At 35.7% G+C, this 26,575-nt stretch overlaps 1 protein-coding gene across 7 annotated transcripts in view; it reads right to left on the reverse strand.

The window, feature by feature from the left end:
* Positions 1-24,241, reverse strand: part of ablim1a (actin binding LIM protein 1a) — a 45,870-nt gene extending 21,629 nt beyond the window's left edge. For 5 of the 7 annotated variants that reach the window (XR_007933240.1, XR_007933243.1, XR_007933238.1 and 2 more), the window contains exons 1-4: positions 23,999-24,241; positions 6,542-6,676; positions 673-856; positions 432-544 (exon numbers count right to left, since the gene is read on the reverse strand). Coding sequence is in view for 1 of the 7 variants with exons in the window: in XM_051917235.1 (XP_051773195.1) it covers positions 432-544; positions 673-856; positions 6,542-6,676; positions 23,999-24,095 (529 nt within the window). In the remaining 6 variants the exon portion in view is untranslated. Of the gene's footprint in view, positions 1-431; positions 545-672; positions 857-6,541; positions 6,677-11,784; positions 12,001-23,998 lie in introns of those variants that run through there. The other 2 variants (XR_007933239.1, XR_007933242.1) reach the window with 2 other exon arrangements.
* Positions 24,242-26,575: the final 2,334 nt, after the last annotated feature.

The raw sequence follows: 26,575 nt of genomic DNA on the forward strand, positions 1-26,575 counted from the left end.
GATATTTTTTTACCCGAATGCATCACTTCGCTTCAGAAGGACTTTATTAACCCCTGGAGCCGTGTGGAGTACACATTTATGATGGATGGATGTGGATGGAAGCACTTTCTTCAGCTCATACTCGTTGGTCCCGTTCACTGCCATTATAAAGCTCTGATGTGTCAGGGTATTTATTAATATATTTCCGATTGTGTTCATGAGAAAGAAGAAAGTCATATACACCTAGGATGGCTTGAGGGTGAGTAAAGCTTGTGGTGATTTTCATTTGAAAGTCAACTAATCCTTTAAGTGTCGTAAAAAAACAAACAAAAAAAATGTAATGAGATTTTGGGTTGAAATATGAGCCTGGCATGTTCTTGACTGGTTTTGTGACATTGACTCATATGAAGGTTTAGATGTGCGGCGCTGTAGCTTCAGGTTCCTGCACTCACTGCTGGGTCCGACGACATCTTTGGTGGGTCCTGGAGACATGGGCTCTGCGCAGTACTGACACAAACAGTCCTTGCCATTGAACGTCACTCTGTCTCCAGCGGGAAATGGTCTCCTGTAGGTCATAAAATATACGATCCCCGTATAAAACTCCTCCCAGCGTTGGGCTTACCATAAACCACAATGTCAATGACTATATAATGTCTAGTGTGTGTGTGTGTGTGGGTTTCCTTAGGCTCTTACTTGCAGATTGTGCACACAAAGCATGCTGGGTGGTAGGTCTTTCCGAGCGCGGTCACCACCTCCCCCTCCACAAACTCTCCGCAGATGTTACAGCGGGTGCCGTGGATGCGCTGGTAGTCCAGAGTGCACATATATTCTCCATTCTTCATGAAGAATCCTCCCTGAGCCAGATCGCAGCCACATACTACAGCAAAACACACACAACCCTTCAAATGCTGGTTCTTATAATCAAAATCTTATGGTGTGTATAAATAGGGTGAATTCAGGGTGATAGGGACACTAACTTAACTTTTAAACTTACAACTAAATATCTGAATTACTTTTTCAAATAAGTAACACAAGTTATTTTGTTTTCCCATGTATGGACTGACAGCTCTCCTGTCCCTATGTTGAGAGAAATCAGGAGGCGTTTTGTGCACTGTGTGAATATGATGGTTATTCCAAACTAGTTCTAGACTAAAGTTCTGAAGGGAGTGTATTTATGGGTATAATATATATGTATATTTGGAACAATAGTTGGTGAGTGAAATTTTTAGTTTGAACCTTGATTTTTTTTTAAGGGTTACAATGGCTTCTTTGTCATACATTTCTCTTCCTGTAATAAGATAATGCAGCATAATTGGTGCACTAGGAATAGCAAGTGTAAAAATAAACTTCAGTGGAGGACAATGGCCAAACCATGATCTTGAGAAAACATAATAGTCAGAAATCTTGAAATGTCTAAAGTGAACCAACAGGCTCTCTGAAACACACTTAGAGCTCATTGTGTTTCATATTAAGCTCTTAAGAGCTCCTTCAGCTACTTTCTGTTTGGAGTCTTGTTGTCCACAACACACATTAACAAAAACAATACTGACATGTAACAATCTTTCATGGCTTTCCGCATCTCATCCTGGGTCCCCGCAGGGAGAACAGCGGCCGTGACTAATGCAGGATGTGTGATTTACTGAGAGAATGAATGACTGGAAGTAATAGATGTGTACAATGTGCATGTAGTGCACAGTAAAGGTCTGCAGTGCTGTTATGTAACAGACTTCAGTGATTGTCACAGCCTTCTACACGATCTGCTCCGATAAAACGAGTTTATGCCCTGAGAAACTTCTGCAAGGGCCGTATGAGGACAACGCCACCCTATACGCTAGTCTTACGGATAAAGCGAGAGAAATATTCATTATAAATATGCAAATTACATTTATTCTTTTAATATTGAAATATTTTAATTAAAAAAACATGTAAAATGGCGCAAGTGCAAAAAAGCACACATTTATTTAAAAAAAATAATAAATCATCCCAATATCTTTAAGTTAACCTGCAGCTCAACAACACAACCAATATCAAGCTGAAGGGAATAAACAATATGACAGCGTCTCCTTTGAAAATGTGGAAATAAGCACTGAATCATTTGATCTGTGAATAAATGAATAAATAATGAACTTGGTAACAACGTCCTTTGACACATTTCCTACAATCTGACTTTCATCTCTAGACGACCCAGACACAAAAGAATACATTAACTTCAAGATTCAGACTTTAAACTCTCATTCAATGTAATGAGCTGAGCTCTCTATGTTTTAGCTTTAAAATTTCATGCATTTACATGCCTTTAAGAAGTAGAAGAATGATTATCTAGAAATTAGCTAAATATAAACTCCAAAAATAGACATGCAATTGGACAACTCCAAAAATTTCAATGCATGAATTTAACTTTGTGATTTTATTTATTTTTACTGTATTATTTGACATAAAAGTTAATTTCATACATTAAAAATGATCTAAAATGTACATTTTATTTTTCAAAAACCACATTGTTAATACAGTACATGTTGGTCTTAGTGTACATGATTCAGTGGTACATCACATTATGGAAGATTGTGTGCAGGTGTCCAATAAATGAAGAATAGAATGATCTAGTTGTCTGTATGCTGCTCTGGAGTGATTAGATGATTAGATCAGCTGATTATTATTACACAGATTTGCAGTAAGAATGACATAATCCCTGAGGGTGGTGAACACAAAGTAGATGATTAGCTCTTACACTGATTATCGGCCCTGATCACTACAGGTCATGTTCAAATTCAATTCTAATGTCTGTGAGGTTCAATCCAGAGTTTACCAAAAATAGTATAATATCACATATTCATTATCACCTGGCATATTTAAAATGCATAATCTGTTAAATCCCTAGTCTAAAATAGTCAATCTCCCTGAGACAGCGTCAGAGTCTCTGTCTGTGAATTCTTAAGAGGTCAGTGAGGTCAGAGAGAATGACATGAACTCAGTCCCTTCTGAGATATAAATATTCAATATATATTTGAGATGTTTCTGCAGTTGATGCTGAGGGATTTTGTGCCCAGCTGAAAACAAATCAAAACAAAAAACAAACTACCAGGTCACCTTTTTATTCAAAAGTAACATACAAGTAACATGTTACTTCTTAAGTAAAGCAATTGCTATTTAATAATGTTAATAATTTTAATATTTTTAAAAGGATTCCCCAACCAACCTTGCCATCTGCTTCAGACAGAAAGAAAGCATTTAATAAATTAAAAATAGTCGTTCATTTCATTGTTCCATCATGTTGGTATGATTCCTGCTGTGTTCACACCATGTCATATTTACTGTAATTATGAGATGACAATCTGTGACGTTCTGCTGTTCACGTCCTCGGAAGTATGCGTTTTTATGGTAACACTATTAACGCCAAAATGAATCTGCAGCAGTCAGGTGGTACAAGTTGGAGCTCTCTGAAAATTCTGAGCATACAAGTTGTAATTATGAGTTCTACAAGGATGTGAACTCTTTACAATTCGGAATCTCATATTTACTAGAATTCTGGCATGGTGTTTTTAGAACACGAGACGCTGCAAAAGATGCGAGAGCAATGGTTAAAGATGTCCGTCTAGCGTGTTTACATTGAAAAACAATGGAAAAGTAGATCAGTGGAATAGAATAATGCATTTGTAGAATTTATTTGTTTATTAAAAAAATAAATGAGTTGGAACAGTAAAAAACAGCTGCCAACAACTGTCCAGCATACAATATTTATATCACATTTTGGTCACTACAAAATTCTCATTCATCCATTTGTGTTATTTCATAGTTTCGGTGACTATTATTCTAAAATGTGAAAAACAGATAAAGAATAAGTATGTTTAAACCTTTGACTGGAAGTGTATATACGGACAAGGCTACTTCCATCAATTAATCCCAAAAATTGTCATGTGCTACATACTAGATGTCACTGTGTCACTTCACACTGCACTCACACAGCAGATCTTACATCATAATGCTGCTCTCTCTGCTGCTCAGTGGTACAGTGGGACAGAGAGAAAGTCTTTGGGTTAACTGGATCGCAGCTCAGGCATGACAGGATTAGGTAACACTTCATTTTAAGGTAATTGTATTTACATGTTAATACATGTACTTACTATATAGTAATAACAGTACATTATGCATAATTACAAGTAACTAACTGTAAACCAAACCCTAACTCTATACTAAGTACATTTGGCTAATTAATATTACTCAATACTTATTTGAGTAATTACAATGTAACTACATCACCTTAAAATAAAGTGTAACTAAATATAATAATACAATCATGTTTAAATTACAAACCTGATTCCAAAAAAGTTGGGACACTGTGAAATTGTGAATAAAAAAGGAATGCAATAATTTACAAATCCCATAAACTTATATTTTATTCACAATAGAATATAGATAACATATCAAATGTTGAAAGTGAGACATTTTGAAATGTCATGCCAAATATCGGCTCATTTTGGATTTCATGAGAGCTACACATTCCAAAAAAGTTGGGACAGGTAGCAATAAGAGGCTGGAAAAGTTAAATGTACATATAAAGAACAGCTGGAGGACCAATTTGCAACTTGTTAGGTCAATTGGCAACATGATTGGGTATAAAAAGAGCCTCTCAGAGTGGCAGTGTCTCTCAGAAGTCAAGATGGGCAGAGGATCACCAATTCCCCCAATGCTGCGGCGAAAAATAGTGGAGCAATATCAGAAAGGAGTTTCTCAGAGAACAATTGCAAAGAGTTTGAAGTTATCATCATCTACAGTGCATAATATCATCCAAAGATTCAGAGAATCTGGAACAATCTCTGTGTGTAAGGGTCAAGGCCGGAAAACCATACTGGAAGCCCGTGATCTTCGGGCCCTTAGACGGCACTGCATCACATACAGGAATGCTACTGTAATGGAAATCACAACATGGGCTCAGGAATACTTCCAGAAAACATTGTCGGTGAACACAATCCACCGTGCCATTCAACATTACAACATCATGGCTGCGTAGAAGAAGGATCCGGGTACTGAAATGGCCAGCCTGCAGTCCAGATCTTTCACCCATAGAAAACAAAGAAGACCTAAGACGGTTGAGCAACTAGAAGCCTGTATTAGACAAGAATGGGACAACATTCCTATTCCTAAACTTGAGCAACTTGTCTCTTCAGTCCCCAGACGTTTACAGACTGTTATAAAAAGAAGAGGGGATGCCACACAGTGGTAAACATGACCTTGTCCCAACTTTTTTGAGATGTGTTGATGCCATGAAATTTAAAATAAACTTATTTTTCCCTTAAAATGATAAATTTTCTCAGTTTAAACATTTGATATGTCATCTATGTTGTATTCTGAATAAAATATTGAAATTTGAAACTTCCACATCATTGCATTCCTTTTTTATTCACAATTTGTACAGTGTCCCAATTTTTTTGGAATCAGGTTTGTAATTATAGCATGGCACGCCACAAGACACTACTGAAACAGCTTAAATTTCATGTTAAATGCTGCCATTTCAACAGTGACCCAGTGTTGTTGGTGACCTCACCTGTCCCTATAGAGTTAATGCTATATAGACTACAAACACAAGTAGGGTTTGTTCTTAAGACTTAGATTCTGAGAAACACATGCTAAATAGGTCAAGCTGGAACTCATCTATAACACCCTTAACAATTACACAGTGATCCTGAATTGTGACTGGAGAGGTGAGTCATAAGAGACTCACACATGAGTCTGGTGATTTATAGGAAACATTCAGCAAACCAGAACTGCAGCATCTCAAGCAGAGAGGATTTGACTATGAATATGCAAGCAAAAGCTCGAAACCTGTGAAACACACGTCAATCTCAAATTTCACCCCATCTTCAATATTTTTTTTATCATTGAGATTTTCTGCATTGTGACATTAATTTAACAGTTAATCACATTTCCTCCATATATATATATATATATATATATATATATATATGTGTGTGTGTGTGTGTGTGTGTGTGTGTATGTATGTATGAATGAAGGTATTAAGATGAGTTTTTGTCGATCAAATCAAAAGTGGACGACGCTAAATACAGGTGTAAACGGGCTCTAAAAGTTTTGAGCTTGTCCTCTTTCAACCACTTTCAGAGGTAGTCGAAAACGCATTTGACCGGATTGCTTTCGTATTGTAAATGCTCATGTGGTCGAATGTCTTCTAACAGCCACTCTGCCTACTCTCCACCTACTGACCTAATGCGTAAACATTATGGGAAGCACACTAGCCAGACGGGATTTACATTTTGTCGGATGAAGAGCCAAGTTTGGTTTGAAGGCGAAAAACATACCAAGAACAATGTTCTCTCACCATTCCTGATTTCTAACACTCAATGTATTCACCGTGGTCTTGCTGCTGTCGGAGCAGAAACGAAAGCTGATTCTCGCCGTGTGTTTTTCCGTCATCTCCAGGTGTGTTCATATGTAAATTGTGTGAGCTTATTTCGTCCATTAGATTGAAAGATCTGAAAATACCCATACAGTTACCTGCCCATAGACCCTCCCCTCAAAGAAATCATAACAGAATTGGTCATTTACTCACCTTTGCATGTGAAGCACTTGATGTGGAAGTGTTTGGCCTGCACTCGTAACACCTCTCCCTTGCACACCTCTCCACATTTAGCACAGCGTATCAGAGGCTTCTCCGTCTGGTGGTGAGCTTCCTGTGTATGGGCCACTGTATAGAAAGAGAAAAAAAAAAGTTTTGTCACGGTCTGTACCAGTACCTACAGGGTGACAGCGCAAGTATGTGGGGAATATGAGATGCTTGTATAGAGCTTCTACAAGTAAAATACATTTAGTTCTACTATTCTGTTCAGTTACACAGTCCAATTCGGTTTGTATTACAAAATCAAGCATAAGTACACTACCATTCAAATTTTTGGGGTCAGTAAATTTTCATTTTTATTCAGCAATTAAATTGATCAAAAGTGACAGTAAAGAAATGTTTCTTGCATATTAGAATGATTTCTGAAGGATCATGTGACACTGAAGACTGGAGTAATGATGCTGAAAATTCAGCTTTGCACCTCAAGAATCAATATCATTTTAAAATATATTCAAATAGAAAACAGTTCCTTTAAATTGTAATAATATTTCATAGTATTAGTGTTTTTGCTGTATTTTTGATCAAATAAATGCACCCTCCATGCGCACAAGTAGACTTCTTTCCAAAACATGAATAATTCTTACTGACCCCAAACTTTTGAACGTTAGTGTACATCGAAAAACAAGTATCACCGCACCTTAAAATTACCACGAAATGGCATATAAAACAGGATATTCAGCAAGAAATCAAATTGCAATCAGTGCAGAAATGTGAAAGTCAGCAGGGCCTACAGACTGTATAGATGCACGTCTCTATATCCTTTAGTATTCGTACAGCAGATCATGTACCTTCAAATATCCCTTTTAAAAACATCACCTCCTCACCTCAGATGTCCTCAAAACCTGATTATCAATTCAGCACTGAGAAGTACTGCACGAACGAGCATTTCTCATTCCCCTAGAGAAAGAGTTCAGCACAGACTGAAACACACAAAGCTTTTACTATTATTGATCTACATTGGTTTTCCATTTATTCCATGTTAGTTTTAGGCTTCACATTATCCAAAACATTATCTACAATTATGAGTGTTATTAAAATGTGACAGCGGGGGCTTGAAAGGAATAGATGCAAAAAAATGTCGAATAGTGACTTTCATTATGTCATGTAATTTTTAACCCATATTCAAAATGACAGGTCCTTTTGCTTATGACACACACAAATACATGCGCTGCATCTGAATATGCCTACAGAATGTGAGCCGAGTAGTATGTCTGAATACACAGTATTCATAAAACAGTAGGCGACCCAGTACCTGGATGACCTGCTACTTCCGGCGAGATTCTGGAGTGTGCATTCGATGGACACTTTACTATCCCATGAGGCCTCGGGAGAGGATTTATGAATGGCAGTGAAGCAATGCAACTGACACCGCAGGTCATATGACAGTGACAACATGGTGGATAGGACGTCCAAATTTCATTTATAATACTACACACATTCATAATATGTAGAACACACTTTTTTAATGATCTGGAAGTAAGTTTCAAACCAAATGTAGTAACTATTATACAGTATGCGATTTCAGATGCAGAGATGGTGTTTCACAACATAAATTTAAATAATTTACTCGCAATGTGGATGATCTGTTCCTTTAAAGTCACATTGAAACAGAAGCAGCTTTTTCTTCTGTATTGTGACGTACATCTGATTGAAACAAATTATTGAAAACTAAAAAATGTAGGGTGGGGACTTAGGTATATTCAGTGGTTGCTGATTGGATGGAGGCAGATCTGAATGTGAGCTTGCAGTCGATTGAATAAGGGACAGGTTTAAGCGGAACAAATGATCAGACATTAAACATCACCAGAAAGAAATCTGTTGTCATTATGCCAAATTATGACATTTTGATGAAAAATTACAAGGTGAAACTATGATGGATGAATTAATTGTTCACAATAAGATCAATAACATGCAGTTAGAAAACAGAGGTGATTTTGCATTTCATACCGACTTTAAAGACTTTTTTCCAGCAGTACTACAGCTGCAAATGAAGATCAAACTTGTTTTTTGATTGAATGGTAATATCATATCCACGATAGAGCAGTGCAACCCACAACCTTCTCAAAATCCCTAAATTAAGGAAGCATCTCTCAAGATACCTCCATTCCAACCCATCATTCCCTCTCTCTGTGTCTACACTAATCCAGAAGGAGTGTCTCATTCTGTCCCAAAGTGTTGAACATCAAACACAGACAGTCCCTGCGCTATTGAATCAGCATCACAAGGAAGGCCTGGATTGTATTCGTGTTGGATTGTACGAGTCTCACAGGACATTCATTTCGCAGACGCAGACTTTTTTCATACATATTTATGAGTCGACTTTCTTCCCCTGCCCCCTTTCCACAACCTCTTCACCCTCACATCCCAGGCTAAACAAAGCACTGAAAGTGGGATCAGAGCCGTATCTCTCACTGCCAGAGATGAAGCATCATATTTACATTACCATTACAAAGCATTATGAAAATTATGAAAATATCAGTGAAAGTACATTTAAAAATATTAAAAATATATTTTTCAGAAAACAAGACTTAATATCTTAATATCATCCAGTCAACATGAAATCAAAATGGACAATTCCTGTTTTTTTTTTATGGAATATTGCTATACATGATTTATCTGTGCACATCTTTTTTTTTAATTCATGTGCTCTAATCTAATAATCAAAACTACTCCCCCTCCCTCTTGCAGCAACACCTTTCTCTTCTCTAATGAAGTGTGGTGTGAGGATGGGACAACCTGTCACTCACATGAGATCCACCAATAGCAAACCACAACCATCCAATGAATCCCTGATGGAAAAAAAAAAAATCAACATTTTTCTTGTTCGAGAAGCTGTTTCACTTGGATATAGAACCGTACCGTACTTCAAACTCTTTGTGAAGCTTTATAAAACACTTCCTCCACACAAGCAGGCATTTATGCTGATTAAGCTCTGAAGTGGCACAACAAGATTAAGTGGGCCGATCAGAACAGTTAACCTCCAGCTCTGAGAGCCAAGCATTACTGATATTACTTCAGCATCACGGAGACTACAGCTCGATGGACTCGTGCTCTACTGCCTATGTAGACAGCTGCCTTGACTGGAATGAATCTTGATTAGTGTATGATATGGAATGCAATTCATTTTAAATAGAGTTTTGCATTGGCATGTTGCTAAGCTAATGGCACAATACTCTAATAAGCACAAAAATAAACAGAACACAAAAAGGATGCTGTAAAATAGTCCAAAATACAAAAAAAACGAACAAAAAAATACCATGGTATTAACATTAAATATACAGTTTTTTTGGACACTAGCATGATGGTAATACCATGGTATTCTTTGAAGAATGTAAATTCCAAGGTACATTATACTGTTCAAAAGTTTGGGATCAGTAAGATTTTGTAATGTTTTTGAAAGAAGCCTCTTATGCTCACCAGGGCTGCCTTTACTTGATCAAAAATACATACATATTTTTGCGAAATATTATTACAATTTTAAGCAACTTTTTTTCTACTTGAATATATTTTTAAATGTGGTTTATTTCTGTGATGCAAAGCTGAATTTTCAGCATCATTACTCCAGTCTCCAGTGTCACATGATTCTTCAGAAATCATTCTAATATGCTTTTGCTGGTTGTGTAAATTCATCTACCACTTGGTAGAAACTGTTCAAATTAGACATTTGAAGGACATTTTGTTTACTTTTTTACATTACAATTTTGACAGTTTTAGCAAAGTATTTGCTTGCCACTTGATGTCTAAAGTAAAATATGGGTGCTGAAGCATAAGCATTTGAGAAATACTAGAATAAAGACACAGTGACATCATCATTTGATAGTACCATGGTACTATAAAAGTACTTTTTATAAGAGCAGTGCAGGCACTTTTCATGGAACATCCCAAGGTAACACTTTATTTCAATGGTCCATTATAGACATTCTACTAGCTATAAGTAACTTTGCACCTACATGTCAACTAGCAGTCATTAGAGTATCAGTAATTAATATCTGCTTAATATCTGCTAACACTTTATTTTGATGCTCCCCAACAGACATTCTACTGACTATAAGTAATTTTGCAACTACATGTCAAATTATTCTACTAACCCTAACCTAACAGTCTACTAATACACTATTGAGAGTTAGTCGACATGTAGTTGCAAAGTTACTTATATTTAGTAGAATGTCTGAAGTGGACCATCGAAATAAAGTGTAACTTAACCCAATACTGTAGTATCATAATATTGCATACTCTCAAATTACCAGTGATTTTAATGAGTAAAAGGGAAAGAGCTAATTATATTTTGAAATAAATCAATACTGAAAGTCTATAAGGATATAAATCTATGAGGACAAATCTTAAAATACAATGTATAAAATTTTGGTTTAATCGTACATAAATATTTGTGCTAACAAAGATGCATTTTACACTTGCAGTCTTCCCTCTGTAGTATTGGAAAAAGACCTTAATAAACATCCCATTCATATTCATTGTAATCAAAGACACAATGCAGGAAACTCTGCATCTCTGCAGATGAACTGCAGCAGGGATGAGACATCTTTAAGAGAGACACCCTAAAACCGAAAGAGGCCACTGCAGGCGAGACACAACAATGGACTCTACCTTCCTGTGAGCGTTGCTATGGCGACGGCTGCGGGCTGCGCCTGTGTACCTCACGGTTCTGCGTCCCATTTAGAACTGCAACACTGCCGAAACAACGGCGACAGCAGGAGACGTGCCGCTAACTCAATCCAACAATGAAATGACCGACAGCTCTGATCCAATAACCTGAGGACCTGAGAGGTGCGACTGCAGCACAAAGGACACTTTCTCTTATATAATAGTTCCTGTGATTCAAATAGCTCACCCACAGCGGCTAAATCCAAACAACCTGGACAGAAAGTAAGATTATCAACCTATGTTTAAGAAATGAACCACAAAATACAGTGTCAGAATCCTCTTAAATAAGAGGTGAGATCCAACCTGCATCTCTGCAGATAAAGCATGCTAGGACTGATAGCGGTGAAAGAACAGCATGTGATGAACACTTATGATAAACCTCTTGAAAGGTATAAAAGTGACTGTTTCTGAGCTTATAATGGACTATTTACTCTTAAAAGTGTGCAACGTGACACATTAAGATATAAAGATGGTCAGTAACTCTCACCAAAACACACACACACACACTCAATTACCTTTCTTCTTGACCATGACCATCAGTGATAAGTGAAGATGGATCAATAATCAGCCCTGGCGGAGTCGTGTCCAGTAAGATTCAATGCCGCATTCAAAAAGCTAAGCATCCAGTGAACTAATAGATGAATAAAAGAGAGAAACGTGAATAAGAGAAAGCTTAAATGTCTCCTAAAACAACAGAGGCAGCCCGGCGCGTGCCTGCTCCCCTGTACCCCTCTGTCTCCTCCTCCTGCCGCCCCCACCCCCGTCCCATCCCCCTTTTCTGTCTCTTTAATGCAAGGACTCGCCCATCTACCTCTGCAGTCTGGAAGTTACTTGCTCTGCCAAGCAGAATTTATGAATATAGCTGCCAATTTGGCTTAATTAAACTAAAGCAAGCATTAAAAAGGTTATGTGGTTCATATCAAAAGGGTAACTTAAAAAAAAAAAAAAAAGTAATGTGGTTCATATGTGTTAGAATATTAAATATATGAATATTCAATCAAATACTAATATTAAATTGAAATAGTTATAGTAAAGTGTGTCATTTCTTTGGCATTAACATTAGCAAATGAAATTTAAAAAAAATAATGATTTTTTTTTTCCCAAACAGGTTTCCTAAACATTCACTGCCTGCTGTTGGTTGAACAAACTCACACCATATAGGTTGAGCCAATGTTTCGGTCCCGGGCTGGTCAGGATGCTCAAACAAAAAAAGCTGTAAGTGCTTTTACAAGCACACCAGAAAACAGCTGTGTTCTGGTAAAAACCTGGAATAAGCAGTTTTCTGAAGTGCATAAAAACATAGCCAGTGGTATCGCAGTGTTGACATTTTTCAGAGGATTCAACAGCACATAACTGCATATTAAGCTTGGATTTTAGCATCAATTAATCAATAAAAAAATATCACACTCTTCACCTTTAAATGTTATTTTTTTCAAATGTCAAACCATGTGCTCAGCGCATGCTGGTAGTCATAAAATAACTAAACCGCAATGTCAGCAGCATCTTTTGCTGAGAAAGACCAGCTGTGCCGTCTTTACTTGACATATCCTTACAGATCACACAGGTTCGTCTGGGATCATGACAGCAGACATGGTACAATCCACTATAAATATCCCTGTGATTAAGCTGTGACAAACCTATTAGCCACATCGCAGTACAACAGCTGTCTGAATGACACTCACTCTCAATAAACTATCAGCAGAAAGTCTATTACACCATTCTGTGCACAAAAAAACTCCACCGAGACCATTCAAAAATATATGTGAATTCTGATTTAACAAACAAATTTGCAAGTAACATATAAATTGCAAATATTTAACTATATATTATAAGTGAAGTTTTACCAGTGACTGGTTCTTTTTTTAATGGGCTCTTAAAAGACTTCCCTCTGCCTGCTGCCTTTCATTTTGTTCATACATTCAGTTTTGAATCGGTTTATCAAAAATAGCTGACACCGCAATAACAGAACAGCAAAAACCACCCAAACAACTCCATAGCAGTATGATTCACAAGAAAACAGCCGTTGCAACAATGTCCTTTATAAAGCGGCACCAGATTTTTTTTAAAGGTTTAAAGAGGGGCTTAACCAAAAAAGTTTGAGAACCACTGCACAAGCATATCTCAAAAACAAAGCAGAATGCACATTTCTGCTCATCAATATCTATGTAACTTACTAGTAAGTAGTGCCATAAAAAGTTACTTTGAAAAAAATTTTGAAAACTTTGGCAAATCCAATGATTGTTTCTTCTTCGAAAGCTCTCATTCAACATTGTAAACATAGCTTCAATTCCAGGTGAACTGGTGCATCCCTGAATGCCAGCCAATCAGAATTAATCTGGAAATTTCAGACAGCTTTTTCTGTATAAAATGCATCAGGCAATCAGTGAACAGACGTTGCCGTGCCATCTAAGGTTGAGTCTGGGTCAGAGGTAACCTGAGGATCACCAACCTGAGGTGGCCACTTGACCTCAGAACACATCCTTGACATGCCTAGAAGCATCAATGAACACTTTTCCGAAAACAAAAACATACTTTACCTCATCATATACTGGTTTAGTGCATAGCGTACATTTTTAAAAGCTTAATACTCTGGAGAACTAAATTAATGCAACTGGTGCTAATGTGTTATTTTCACTCAACTGGTTAAGGTGTGCATTAGAAATGATATGGGCTTGATTAAGGAGGACAGGAGGTAAAGTTTTGGGATAAAAGCATCTGCCAAATGCATTAATGTAAGGGAAAATGGATAGTTATTAATAATATCTGCTGTAGATTCAACTTGCATGATGTCAAAATTACATTGAGCATAAGATAGGATGAGCTAAACCACAGCATATTATTTTCATTGTATTTAAATTTGTGCAAAAATTAGGAAACATTTGTTTTGGTTGACTAATAATAGATGACTAAAAGGGTCCTAGACTGAGGTCCTAGGGCATATTCCACCCCATTCATAATCCAGTCCTTTGGATTTTAAAATTGTTTCACATGCATCAAACTCAGTGCAATTTGTTTGAATCACTGTGCAAAAGCACTGCATTGTTAAATAATTATGACTCACTGTTATTTACATAAGAGCATTTTCATTGATTTGTCATGCCATTAACTTTTCCAATAACACCGCTGTAAGACTCCACAATTACTGCATCTTTCTGCCCTTCTCAGATGACCCTGTAAAAGCTCTTAGCTCTCCACAGTAATGTCAGGAAGTAAACTCTTCTCACTGGGCCAAGTGGATCTATAATGTTTATTCTGGAAAGCCAGGATGGGGAAAATGCGAATTGAAAATAAATCGACAATTATGCAGTTAAACAGAACAGAGTTTCTTTTTTAAATTGATACGGTGTCCTAAAACATAGAAATAAATGTACAATTAACTGTGCACCTGTTGTTTCATTGTCACTATTGTCTACAAGCGACAAACAGAAACATGCATTTTTTTTTTTTTTTTTTTTTAAGATTTTGTAAAATTTTCTCTTATGCTCACCAAGGCTGAATTTATTTGATGAAAAATACAGTAAAAAACAAACAAACAAACAAAAACAACAACAACAAAACATGTAAAATTGTAAAATATTATTACTATTTAAAATAACGGTTTCAATATATTTTTAAATGTATTTTATTTCTGTAATGGTATAGCTGACTTTTCAGCATCATTACTCCAGTCTTCAGTGTCACATGATCCTACAGAGAAATTCTAATATGCCGATTTGCTGCTAAAGAAACATTTTTAACATTATCAATGTTAAAAACAGTTGTGCTGATTAACATGTTTGTGGGAACTGTGAACTGTATTTTTATTCAGGACTCTTTCATAAATAGAAAGTTCAAAACAACAGCATTTATTTGAAATAGAAATCTTTTGTAACATTATAAATATCTTTACTGTCACTTTTGATCAATTTAATGCATCCTTGCTGAATAAAAGTATTCTTACTGACCCCAAACTTTTAAATGTTAATGTAAGTAAAAGCTTCTTCTTAAAAAATAAATAAATAAATACGTTCCTTTTCCACATGCCACTGTGATCTGTAAATCTTCACCCAAACAAGAGTTGACAAGCAAATCCCAAGAAATCTGAAGACTGTGGATGGAGGAAATCTGACATGCTGGATTTGTCTGATGGTTGTAATACTAGAGTAAAGCCTTTTTGGTAGCTTCACGCATCCTTGTAAACAGTTACATAAAGTTTACAGTTACATAAAACTCATTTCCGAAAAGCAATAACCATTATTTTTTGACATTATGTACTGATTAATAAATTGCATAATGCTCTTTCCTCCTCGTTCACACTCACAAAAGTTTTATGTGTCAAGATGTTTCCTGGCACTTGGATGAGCACTACCTCTCGATTAGCATAATTAATTACTTCCATCCCATTAACAGCATGTAATCCCTTTTTAGCAACTGAGACATTCACTTTCATAATCTGCTTTAGCCCACCTACACTCAATGGAAACTCACACAGCACCATTAACGTGAGGGAAACATGTCTATTGAACAAAAAGGGTCGGACACCCTGTCTATCTTTGGATAGACAGACACTGACATGAACAATGCTATTATGTATTGGCAGCATCTATAGCATTTTACATGTGTACGATTTAAACCTTTTTTTTTTCTCTCTTTCAGAGAAAGACCTTTTAATGAGGGAAATGCATCTGGTCTTTCTCTTAAAAAAAAAAAAAAAAATCACTAATCAATAACAAATATAATAATCAAATATACAGTAAAAATCAATTTAAGAAATTCTTGAATTTAATATTTTATGCAAGTATTGCATAGCCTATGTAAAAGGATTCATGTTTTGTTGTGCTTAAAAATAAATAAATAAATATTTCCATATAAAATTATATGAATAATAATAAGATTATGTTGGGCAAGTTACTCTAAAAAAGTAATTAATTACATCTTCAGCAGTGTAATTAGATTACTGTACTAATTACTCTCTCTCTTAAAACCTATTGCATTACTTATTACTAATTACTTTCTAATTCCCATATCAACCTCGACCAGTTGAACACGTGTAACTGCTATTTTAATTCTTTCAAATAAATAATATAATATTGCATAAATTATTCTTAAACTGATCAAAGTATTTAAAGGGAGAAGGTTACATGAAACAAAAAAACATTTTAACATTAGACGTTAAATTCTGATGTTAACTCCACTATTGTTTTATATAGAATTGTTCTATAGTTTATACCAGGGGTGGCGAACTCCGGTCCTGAAGAGCCTCAATCCTGCAGAGTTTAGATCCAACCATGATAAAAACTCACCTGCCTGTAGCTTTCTAGCAACCCTTCAGACCTTGATTAGCTTGTTCAGGTGTGTTTGATTAGGGTTAGAGCTGAACTCTGCAGGACTGTGGCTCTCCAGGACCGACGTTCGCCACCCCTGGTCTATGCAGTATTTAATGCAATTACATCAAACTGTAATTAAATTACAGAACAATTAAGAGTAATCCCTTACTTTATTTTTTCAAGGGAAAAGTAATTAAATTACCTAGTTCTGGCATGAAACTCTAGATGGCACAGTCTACTCTTTAACTCATTTGGTAGCGTTCACATCATTATTTACATAGCACAGCTGATTGGTTGCTGTTGCATCAGCGACCAATGAGCTGCGGCTCAACTTTCAAACAAATGCTGTTAGCATTCTGCAGCGCGCTTTCAGAAACCCTCCACCTTCCCCAGCTCCACCTGTATAGATCTGCTACAGTGGTTAATTCATGTATGTTACATGTGCAGCAGCAGCATGTATTACATGCTCACAACAGGCAATGTCTGTGAATGTATCGGCAGTATCAAGTCTCGGTACTTGCTCTGCAGCAGCAGCAGCGTAACAGATCTATTCCACCAAGACCAAATACATTATCATTGCCATATCCATTACCATGCCAATCTCTATTACCACACCAATCTCTCTGTGAGTTTTCATGACAAAATTACAGTAATTACTTAGTAATGCATTACACCCAACACTGACTACACACCATGTATCTTAAAAATGAACAATTGAACTTTATAATTACCACTGCTCATTTGATAATGGGTCTAAATTTGACTGGTTTCTGCAGCAAAACTAAATAATCTAAATGATATTCAACTTGTGACAGTATTATGCAATGAACAAGAGATGTGCAATGCTAGGTTTGAAGAACAATAAAGTGTAACCCTTCAGCACAACCGTTCATACCAGGTGTCAGGCTCTCGGTCAGGTAGTAGTCTTCAGGGTTGATGAACGGCAGCTGTTGCATCACAGACTGTTTTGGAATGAGGTACAGCACTTCTGCCACACGTCCATTTTCTATGACGGACATGCGTTTGATGGAGTTTGTGCGTTTGATCCGGGTGCGATCCACCTGCTGACTGCGTCCAGAGCCGCAGAGTTTCCCCAGGCTGTTCAAAGTGGGAAGGGAAGGCATGGCTGTGGTGCACAATAAGTCCTCAAAAATACATAAACTTGGCCAAAAATGCTTTAGGAATTAATCTTCTCCACAACAGACTCAATATCCAGACTAAATGATGACCGGTGATCTCCCAAAAAGCCCTTTGACCCAGCGTTCAGGGGCCACGTTCCAGCAGGTGAGTCTGCAGAGAGGGCCGAACTCCAACCAAAACCCTCTGATCTTCAGATATACAAATCTTAAAACTTCAACCAAATGCTTACTCGTCACGATTTAGTGGTTGCCAGATGCAATCTCAGGCGAAGACCACAGGTGAACCCCAATCCAGAGTGGAAAGTAAGAAGTGGCTCGAATAGCTCCTTGCCTTCTCCTAAGCGGATTAACCCTGACGTCTACCCCACGATTATCTCTTGGACGGGGCTAGACGATGCCACCAGAGCTGCTGCACAATCTCCTTGCTAAGAGTAGTTTAATGACCCAACTAAAAATACCCTGTTCTTGATCCAAATCAAGAATGGTCAACTTTGAGACAATTACCATGCTCTTATTCACACATTTCGATTCTTTTTTTAGAAATTGCTGTCTGTTTTCTATTAATACAATTAAAATAATGCCAGAGATTAGCTTAAAACACATCTGTGCAGATACTGAGATATATAGATTAGTAATAATCCCACAAACTCCTTTAAATCTTTAATCACAGGATTTTCTAATTTAGCCAAAGAAAAGCTCCATCAGAATGAAACAATCTGATGTAACAAGGATAAAAAGACTATGATCATGGCAGCAGTAATCAAAATGTTAATTTTTCATATATGCTCACAGTCTGTATTCTTGAGCAATACAATTTGTGATATATTTTAAATGTCCAGATAAGAATATATGGGATTGCTGAGTTTCACACTGCTTGTCATTTATTTTGACCTTCATCAAATATTGTAATTACAGCTAAATTTCCTGTTGTGCTGCCTGGTGAACCTTCATTCAACCTTCATGGGTTTTTGGGCTTTCTGCCAAATTTCTAGGTGGTAAATAGCGTTAGCATCTAACCAACAGAAAAAATTAAATAATTAAACAAATAATAATTACATGAACAATAAACGATTAAATAATTTAAAAGGAGAGTATGTAACATTAATATTATTAGACTGACATTATGAAATTAGGATTAAGATATAATGATAATTTAATTATATTAAAATATAATTCTAAAACAATTAAGTAACAAATGTACTAAAATTATAATTAATAAAATAATAAAGTAAACCAATTGTAATATTAAAGAATACAAAATGCATCCAGAGCACATAACCTTTTGTAACACCCACATCCAGACAACAGGCTATTAGTAATTGTAACTCAAACATTGTTTAGGAAACTAATCCTGTTGGAAGAGCAGTGTTGGGGAAAGTTAAATTAGTAAAAGTAATGCATTTCAATATTGTGTTACTCCCTAATAAAGTAACTAATTTTGTTACTTTTTATGTGTTACAGTACTTTCGCGTTACCTTTCCTCACCTAGGCTGGGCTTGCTTGTTTGTTTTTTAAATACCAAAAAGTTCTATTTTTGGCAAATGTGAAGGTCCTTTCACACCAAAAGTGAAATGAATAAGCCTCAGGCAGAAGAAAATGCTAATTCACACCTGTACAGTAGAAGGCGCAGCTCTAAGTAACAAACCTTTCAGCTGTGATTCCATTCTGAATTGCAGAAGAATAGGATGCAGGAGCAAAAAAAATAAAAATGAAACACAAATGTGATGTTTATCTAAAGTCATTGCTATTATGATTGAATTGGTCAGCAGCAAAGACATGGGTTAATAATGTGAGATTAAATAAAGTATTTTTGTGTAATTTAACATATTTATTGCAGGTTTGCGTAATATTCTGAGTTTGTATTTCACTGTTTTTATTCATTTTGAGGAATACTGAATCTGCTTTTGTGCAAGTGAGATGAGTAAATGCCTGCTCACATTTAGGCTGCGTCTAAAAACTGGAAAATGCTGCCTTCGGAGGACACATTTCAAGGTAGGAAGGCATCAAGGCACGTCCGAATCCAATGTTAGCCTCACTTCCTGTTTCCTGAGATACCTTCATCTGATTGATTTTTGAAGGCAGCTTAGATGTATCCTTCACTCCCTTTGATATCCCACAATCCTGTGCTTTCGATTCTTTGACAGTTGAGCTTGAAAAATAAAGATGGCGTCCGAAAGTTACGTTTGCTGGTCAGTTTGTGTGTAAATGTACGTTTTTGACCAACATTTTCCACTTTTGATATCATTTCTAACGATAAATTACTACTGTAGTAATTAAATATTTGTTTGGTTCTCACCAAAGCTCGCGCCATTTTGCTGTAGATCATTAAACTGTTACGCTGCCTCAGAAGTCTGTCTGAAATCAGTTTCGTGAGGTACCTTCATGCACAAATGCTGCCTTACAAGTCATTGCCTGATAGGGCAGCGAGGCAACAAGTCAGCTGCCTAGGTTTTCGGATGCAGCCATAGTCTAGAACTATAACCAACATGTTTACACACAGCGCACATTTCTCTCAACATGGGGACAGGAGAGGTGTCACTTTACTTATACAGTACTTATACTGTATGTTACTTTTTTTGAAAAAGTAACTCAGATTGTAAATTTACAAGTAATGCATTACTTTACTAATTATTTGAAGAAGGTCATCTGAATTACGTAACTCAAAAGTAATTGCTTAACTGGTTGCGTTACCCCAACAATGTCAAAGAGCTTTGCTTTAGTCACTGTCATTGACTGACCGAGATAATGCATCGAATGATGCCAAATCCTGGAGAAAACACTAACCTACTGGCTTTATGAAATTACACAGTAAAGAATCAGATTTAAGAGACCCCGCAGAGGGTCCTTCTGCACTCAGATACATAAGAGAGGCTGTGGCTCAGCAGTTTATACTTATTAAACACAGGCTCTGTTCCTTCAGAGATGCATACGCAAGCAACATTTTAAGAAAGATTGTACAGAAAGGTAATCATCTTTCTTTCTAAGATAACTTCTTTTGAACAAACTGCTGCATCATATACTTGTCCTTTACAGAAGGTCATCATAAGATAATGCTATATTATATATATATATATATATATATATATATATATATATATATATATATATATATACACACACACACACACGTGCACACACAATTTAATTTATTATTTAATTTAACAAAAATTAGTTTTAACAAAAAAAAAAAACAATGTCAAAAATGAATTAATCTATTTTAAATTTGACTATTTCATTAAATATTTCTATTTTCTATGCATATTTTGCTCTGAGTATCATGTCATTATCTTAGCAACATAGCAGCTCATAGGTTTTAGAAAAGAGCCTCAAAGGGTTTAGCAGATGCTGATACATTTTCAACAGACTGAGGCGGATTAGAGTTATGCATGTAATCTTTAAACTGTCAAATGTTGAACATAATTTACATGTCAACTGAAAATTAGATTTTAGAGGGAGGGGAGAAGAGAGATGGATTTAGAGTGATGGAGATGGAAGAAGGTTAGAGAAAGAGAGAGAAAAAGGGATGAACTTGCATTTCTCACAATGTTCCTCTGCTTCTGAGTGATATAGGGCTTCATAAATAATAGAGCTCTGCTGTTTCTGTTATATGAAGCTCTCTTCTGATCTCTCTCAAGGCCCTTTCACGTGACTCATGCACTGCTTTGACCTCAACATGAAAAGTGTTTAAAAAAAAAATGACACAAAAAGGGCTATTTTACAATAGCAAGATGGGAAATGTACCTTAAACACTGAAAACATTTTCGTTTAGAACATAAAAAGTCCCTGTAACTGCTTTGATACATTGCAGAAAGGAAAAAGAACTTGCTGAATGCTGCTAAACTTTACAGTCTCTGGATGCTCTAGGTGAATTTAAATTAGTTCAAGAAAGGAATTCAATGCATTGGACAATCAGTGAGAGGGCCTTCAGGCTGAGTGGTTTTCAGTAGCAGAAGACAATATACAGAGCTTATTTAGCCAATCTGCAAACTCTCTGCCTGTTTGTCATGTTGTGTATTTGGGACTGCTGACATAAGATATGACATGTCTTTGGAGAGCGTAGTTAGAAAGAGGTTAGAAAAAATAATAATAATAATAATAAAAAAATAAATAAAAAAAAAATAAAAAAAATTATATATATATATATATATATATATATATGTGTGTGTGTGTGACCCTGGACCGCAAAACCAGTCATGAGTCGCACGGGTATATTTAGCAATAGCCAACAATACACTGTATGGGTCAAAATTATCGATTTTTCTTTTATGCCAAAAATCATTAGGATATTAAGTAAATGCTCCATTAAGATATTTTGTTCCATTAAGATAATATTTTATTTTTGTGAGTGGATATGCGTTGCCAAGGACTTCATTTGGACAACTTTAAAGGCGATTTTCTCAATATTTTGATTTTTTTGCACCCTCAGATTTTCAAATAGTTGTATCTTGACCAAATATTGTTCCATCTTAACGAACCATTTATCAATGGAAAGCTTATTTATTCAGCTTTTAGATGATGTACAATTTTCAGGATTCTTTAATGAACGGAAAGTTCAAAAGAACAGCATTTATCTGAAATAGAAAGCTTTTGTACACTTTTGTACACCTGGGTCAGTAAGAATTTTTTTTTTTTTTTTTTTTTAAAGAAATTAAATAAATTAATACTTTTATTCAGCAAGGATGCATTAAATTGATCAGAAGTGACAGTAAAGACATCTGTAATGTAACAAAAGCTTTCTATTTCAGATAAATGCTGCTCTTTTGAACTTTCTATTCTTTCTATAGAGTACAAAATTAGTATCAAAATGGTAACACTTTACAATAAGGTTAATTAGTAAACATTAGTTAACTACATTAGTTAACATTAACTAATAATGAACTGCACTTATACAGCTTTTATTAATCTTTGTTCATGTTAATTTCAACAATTACTAATACATTATTAAAATCTTGTTAACATTAGTTAATGCACTGTGAGCTAACATGAACAAACAATGAACAACTGTATTTCCATTAAGTAACGCTAACGAAGATTAGTAAATACAGTAACAAATGTATTGCTCATGGTTAGTTCATGTTAACAAACCTCATTGTAAAGTGTTACAATTATAATTAATTTAAATAGATATGCATATCACACACAAACACACACACACACATTATATATATACACACACACACACACAGTTTTGATCAGTGCCGTATTATAACTCCAAAACCGCTGTAATCCTAAAAATTGCCAAGTGACTTCCAGCTGTTTTTGTTTGTGGTCTCAGAAAATGCCAAAAACTGCTACATCATCTTAGACTACTCAACTGATACTCGAGCTCTGAAAACATATTAAACATGCCTCAAACTAGAAACATGAACTCGCATAAAAACAGCAAAAAGACGGAAGAGTTTAACATGCTCTTGAGTGCTTAAATCATTCATCTACTGATATCAGTTAAAGGGATAGTTCACCCAAAAATTTAAATCATCATTATTTACTCACCCTCAAATTGTTCCAAACCTGTATGAATTTCTTTCTTCTGCTGAACACAAAAGAAGATATTTTGAAGAATGTTGTAAAGCACACAGTTGATGGACCCTATTGACTTCCATAGTATTTTTTTTTTTTTCATACTATACTAAGTCAATGAAGCCCATCAACTGTTTGGTTACCCATATTCTTCAAAATATCTTCTTTTGTGTTCAGCAGAAGAAAGAAATTCATACAGGTTTGGATCAACTTGAGGGTGTGTAAATGATGACAGAATTTTCATTTAGGTGAACTAGCCCTTTAAGAATCTGCTGTGATATAAAAAGACTGAGCAAAATCACATTGGCACCACATAGCACCTCAGTAAATGAATGGGCAGGACAACATGTCCTCTTCATATGTTTTAGATACCATCTACATTGTTTTATCTTTCAGATTTGTATTTTTCCTTTCACTCACTCCCATTGAATACCATGTTCTCTATACACACGGGACAGACGAATTTGCTGTTTCTTCTGTGAAGTGGAACATACAGCAAATAAGCTTAGCACAAACTAACACATCACATTAAAAGCAGAGGTACAGTGAGAATAAATCTCTCTGTTGCACAGCAAACCTCCCCATTTCACCTCACAAAAACTGATCCAGCTCCAGCGCACATATCAGAGACAACTCCCTTAGAAAGGAAAACAATGATACATGAACACCAACCAAGCGTAAACACAAAGAAAACAAGCCTACTATAGAGATAAACACATAAATCACACGCACAAAGACACCGGGATGTCTGAGACAGTGCTTACCATCAAGTCCGAAGCAGGAGGTAATTTTTTGGGCGTAGTTGCACAGTCCATCGTAAGGAGGCTGTTTTTGCTGGTGCACTGTACTCTTATCCCCCATCTCTACTAACAAGCAAACACACACTCTCACCCTTTCAACCTCACACACTCACAGGACGGCCCCGGCAGGACATTCTGAGGCTGCGTCCTCATCAATAATTCACATTTGCGCACACGCACACCAGACTCGTTCGCCCTCGCACACACACTCACGAAAGTGCTGAGACGATGTGTCCTCACTGCATGCGTTCTGGTGTCCGGACTGGGAGGAAGTGGAGGAGGAGACTCAGGTTACCGCGGTACCGGTTGCCAAGGATAGGCCAGTGATGCCGCAGTCTAACAGGTAGAAGTCTGCTGCCCTGGTGCAGAGGCAGGGTGGGGCATTTACGGGATGAGCTGCGCTACTGTCAGACACAGAGATGCAAGAACACACAAACACACAGTGTGATGTTAAAGAAATGCTCTCCCCTAGTTGGCCACTTTAGATTATTCAGCAAGGTTTGTCAACCACTGTGGAAGTTGGTTTCTGTCAGAGTTTATTAAAAAATTGTGATTCTGTTTTAATAATCAGATTTTAAGTCTTTTTTTATGATCTAGTGTCTCATAATATTTTTGAGAAATCATTATGAGGTTTCTCATTATTAGCAAGTGTTCAATAACTACAAAATTGTTTCTGATTATTATAAAACAGTAAGGCTTAATATCCCATTATTATTATATTTTTTTGTATTATTTATTTATTTTTTTTGGTCAGCTGGGATGAAAACAGCTTCCACAGCCTGCAATAGCGATCAACCGATATTGTTTTATGGCTGATGCTGATATCTAGAGTGGAAGGTCACCGATTTAATGCTAATGCCGTTCAAAAGTTTGGGGTCAGTAAGATTTTTACTTTTTTGATAATTCTTTTATTAAGCAAGGATGCATTCACTTGATGAAAAGTGACAGGAACAACATAAACATTACTACAAAAGAGTTCTATTTCAAATAAATGTTGACTTTCTATTCATCAAAGAAACCCGAAAAAAAAAAAAAAATTGATTAAGCTTTCCACAAAAATATTAAGCAGCACAACTGTTTTCAACATTGATAATAATAAGAAATGTTTCTTAAGCAGTAATTCAGCATATTAGAATGATTTCTGAAGGATCATGTGACACTGAAGACTGGAGTAAAGATGTTGATTTTTTAAAAAAAATAGTTGTTATTTTAAATTGTAATAATATTTCATTGTTTTTACAGTATTTTTTACAGTATTCTTTCAAAAATATTTTTTAAAAATCTAAAAAAAAAAAAAAAAAAAAAATTACAAAAAAAAGTTTTGAAATTTATTTGAAAATTTGTAAAAGGTGGCATCTCCAAATATACATATTTTGTGTCACCTTTAATAAAAGTGGACCTTTTCTTAATTCTAAAGTGAACTTATGTTTTAAGGACATTTAGATATTTTTACTAAAAAATAAATAAATAAATAAATAAATAAAAATATGGAGTGATTTTTCAATAGTGGAGTTTTTGCAATCAAGCTCTTTGCCTATAAGATCAGAAACCAAATATGTGACCCTGGACCACAAAACCAGTCATAAATCGCACGGGTATATTTGTAGCAATAACCAACAATACATTGTATGGGTCAAAATTGTCGCTTTTTCTTTTATGCCAAAAATCATTAGGATATTAATTAAAGATCATGTTCCATGAAGATATATTGTAAATTTCCTACCGTAAATATATCAAAAATTTCTTTTTGTGAGTGGATATGCATTGCTAAGGACTTCATTTGGACAACTTTAAAGGTGATTTTCTCAATATTTTGATTTTTTTTTTTTTGCACCCTCAGATTCCAGATTTTCAAATAGTTGTATCTCAGCCAAATATTATCCAAATACTATCAAAATACCATACATCAATGGAAAGCTTATTTATTCAGCTTTCAGATGATGTATAAATCTCAATTTCAAAAAATTGACCCTTATGACTGGTTTTGTACTCCAGAGTCACTTATTTGTGATTGCTCTGATGTGTGGTGGTTGTAAGCTGCTTCACTCCTTCACACTTAAAAATGTGCATTAAAATGACAAAATGCTGAGATGTGGGAAACAAAACCACTTGGACATTCTGCAAACCTCAGATCCACTAAACACTGCACAATTAATATGCTATTATGTGTATTTAACAGTTACGTGTTTTCCTAACTTATGATTGTTCTGTGTAGTTATGTGTCTGATCATCATAGCCAACCATAAACTAGTAGGCCAACATTTCATTATGCGTGCAGAAATGGAACCCATGACTTTGGGGTTGCTTGCACAATGCTCTATCTCTGTCTGAGCAAACTGATTGATACAACAGAAAATACACTTTTTTTTTTTTTTAGGCCAGAACTACACAGATGTGCTAATCCTCATCTAGACACAGCTACCTCAGATAATGACCACATTTAGAGTCCAATATCAGAAAAAAAAAAAAAAACTCACTATACATTCACACACTATATGCCTTCTACTTCTACAGCAATTGACCTTTAAATATGAACGTGCC

The sequence above is a fragment of the Ctenopharyngodon idella genome, chromosome 13, assembly GCF_019924925.1.
Source record: "Ctenopharyngodon idella isolate HZGC_01 chromosome 13, HZGC01, whole genome shotgun sequence".
In the NCBI taxonomy this organism is placed as follows: Eukaryota; Metazoa; Chordata; class Actinopteri; order Cypriniformes; family Xenocyprididae; genus Ctenopharyngodon; species Ctenopharyngodon idella.